Here is a 3,057-nt window from a genome sequence, read left to right as displayed (position 1 = left end):
AGATATTATTATTTGCAATATTTGTTGAAGTTTGAAGAAATATATGTAGTATACTCCAAAATATATAAAAAAAAGCATTATATAGGTATACATATCTTCAAGACAAATTTGTTATTTACAGCATATACTTGTGAGTAGTAGCCAAAGGTATTGTAATAACATACTATTACATTAATTATTAAATGTTATAACTTTATTTTATATATTTTGTTAAAAGCTATCCACAAAAGAAGAATATTATAAATCCTTTAAAAAATATTGAGAAAAACAAGTAAAAGTTATAAATTAATAATTGTAACTATGAAAAATATATTTCATAATATTATGCACATATATCATTACCACGTATAAACAAATACCTTGTATTTAAAAGAAAGACCGATTTTAAATGTCTATGTGATTATAAAACTGTGGATACTTTTGAAATGCAGATATAAATATTTGGCACCAAATGTATGTACTTTTATATTATGTTAACTTCTAACACAAATAATGCAATATAAATGGCTATTGCTCGTTTTCAATTCTCACATGCTGACTTAAAATACAATTACATATTGATTATTACTTGAACATTATGTCGAATCTTAAATTGAAATCGTTATTGTGAAAATGAAATCACTTAAATATTTTGTACTTAATGATTACATTTTCAATTATAAAAAAAAAAAAAAAAATAAATACAAAGCATACAGATAATAACATAGTTATTTAATATCAATTCCCTGTGTTACTAAATATCGTATTGTTTAACAATCTTGCAAAATTATTTTTATTAATATGAATTATTGTAAAAAAGAAATGACATCAATAACATTTAGTGCAATAATAATGGTATCTAATTAAAAATGATCTTACTTGGAAGCTTTGAATTTTCTACTACTCCTTTAAAATATTTAAGCTCTAAAAAATCTCTAATGTTATTTGGACATGGAACGTGTCTACCTGCAAATTCAATGCTTGACATTGGATGAAGAAATTGTTCTGGAAAATCTTCATTTTTCATAAACCATGCATCTTTAACCATAGATCCATTTTTTGGATAAAATGGGAGTAAGTTCACATGTAAATTATTGATTTTGGAATACTGTACTTTAAAAAATTCTCCTTCTGTTGCTTTTTCCCAAACAAAACCATGATTATCTATAGTAGGTTTAACTTTGGCTTTAACTAACCATGGAGATCTTTCTAAATCAAATCTATTTATTCCTATTTGTACTTCATGATCCCATGGTAAAATATCTCCATTTTTCATTGCACCTAATAATGATGTTCCTTCTAACCAGAAACGAATACCAACTTCGTCTAGTTTATCAAATACATGATGAGCAACTTTCCTTAATCCAGCAAGACAACAAGGAGGCGTATATCGATTTTGATAAAAATATGATGGTATACCATTTATTACCGACCCAAAACATCTAGAAGTTTCTCTTGAACACCCATACCATTCAATAAAATTGGAAGCCCTTGTAACTTTTTTAATTCCTAACTGTTTAAACATTAATCGTTCACGACTTTGATGTAATTGTTCCAGCTTCCATTGAGTTTGTTGATTTCTATATAATGACTTTCCCTCGTTGAATTGATGATTTTTCAGAATATGAATCTATTAATGTAAAAAACTATCAAATTTTATTCTTACCATATTACTAATATAAAACGAATTCTAATATAAATTCATATTAATAATATAATATTATAAATAATATAACTAATATAAATACTTTAAAAAACACATTATTAAATTTATAACGTATAAACAATAAATTAATACTTACCAGTTTAAATAATAAAACTATTCATGTGAAAATCTAAAATTGTGACGATGTAAACACTTACGCATAAAAAGAAACAAACATTAAGAAAATATCATAAACAATTCAGATATATTCTTATTGGAATACATAAAAAAAAAAGAAAAAATGAAAATAATCAAAAATAGATAAATCAATGGATAGTTAAAATAAATCCAGATTCATCAACATATGTTTAAAATAATACTAAATAATTAGTATTAGATATTAAAATATAATCTTAGCTTTATATTAAAAAAAAATAGTTACCTTTGTACCAATAGCTGCTGTTTGTATATACAATGCATCTGGAAAAGGTAATAGAAAAGGATCGGACAATTTTCTTAATGTTTTAACTTCTAACATCGTTGCATGTTTCCCAACTACAAAATCACATTTCATGTCAGAGGAATGAGCAAATTGTAAGCTCCATTCCTTAATCTTCAAGTTCACAGCGAGACAAGATAAAGTAACTTTACCTACAGGTATAGTTACTATCCCAAATTCAGACATTTGTATAATATTCTATTAAAAAAATTAAAATATTAATAATTCATACTTTACTTTTATATAATCTCTATTCCTTTATTAGAGTATAGAGTCAAAGATTTACCTGTAGAATTTGTTTTGTAGATACTCGACTGGCATCAGGTAGAAATAAGACAAACTTTGTGCGTATATAGAACATAGGATTCCTTTCCTCGTATGTTTTATTAAAATCAGTTTGCAAGGTGATAAGTTTAACATTGTGTAATGTTTCATTTTCCAAATGCAATTCCAATGGAGGATATGGCAATTCATCGCATATTATTAAAATTGGAATGGTAGGAAAGGAATTCAAGACAGACTCCACGGTAGACACCACGTCATTTTCAAAACTTTCAAATTGACGTATAATAATAGTTACAAGACGAGATAAACGACGATGCAATTTTTGAGGTGGATCATTTGTCACTACACCAGGTGTTAATAATCCTAACGTATTTTGTGCAGCGAATAACCTCCATATTCTGTGCCAAATAATTATATTTCCCAATAACGCAAGTACGAGCAATGTTCTTACGAAGCTAAGGCGCATTCTTATTGTACAAGATAAAATTACATTGTATTTTTGATTTTTACACTTAAGTTCTCACATCATCAATATCTCTTATCATCTCTCTTAAAAATTTCATTTCTTCACATATATTACCTCCATTATTTTAGATTATTTTGAAGATCGTTGTTCCAATAGCGTCACTCGTCGTAATGATTACCAACA

The 3,057-nt window shown here is 26.3% G+C and overlaps 1 protein-coding gene across 1 annotated transcript; it reads right to left on the bottom strand.

The window, feature by feature from the left end:
* Positions 1-440: 440 nt before the first annotated feature.
* On the bottom strand, positions 441-3,032 carry LOC122629042 (fukutin-related protein). The gene is made up of 3 exons (XM_043812020.1): positions 2,410-3,032; positions 2,067-2,321; positions 441-1,609 (listed from the first exon to the last, which is right to left on the bottom strand). The coding sequence occupies exons 1-3, from the start codon at positions 2,872-2,874 to the stop codon at positions 839-841; spliced, it is 1,491 nt and encodes a 496-aa protein (XP_043667955.1). The 5' UTR covers positions 2,875-3,032; the 3' UTR covers positions 441-838.
* Positions 3,033-3,057: the final 25 nt, after the last annotated feature.

The sequence above is a fragment of the Vespula pensylvanica genome, chromosome 5, assembly GCF_014466175.1.
Source record: "Vespula pensylvanica isolate Volc-1 chromosome 5, ASM1446617v1, whole genome shotgun sequence".
NCBI classification, from domain to species: domain Eukaryota; kingdom Metazoa; phylum Arthropoda; class Insecta; order Hymenoptera; family Vespidae; genus Vespula; species Vespula pensylvanica.
The sequence above is the reverse complement of the archived record's forward strand: the minus strand, read 5'-3'. Positions and strand labels throughout refer to the sequence as shown.

Bases quoted from the DNA above. Each gene is read 5' to 3' on its own strand.
- LOC122629042 (XM_043812020.1), bottom strand. From the start codon at position 2,874: ATGCGCCTTAGCTTCGTAAGAACATTGCTCGTACTTGCGTTATTGGGA. The intron at 2,322-2,409 runs GTAAATCTTTGA...TTTTTTTAATAG, and splicing joins CTACAAAACAAATTCTACAG to AATATTATACAAATGTCTGA. The intron at 1,610-2,066 runs GTAACTATTTTT...TTACATTAATAG, and splicing joins CAGCAGCTATTGGTACAAAG to ATTCATATTCTGAAAAATCA.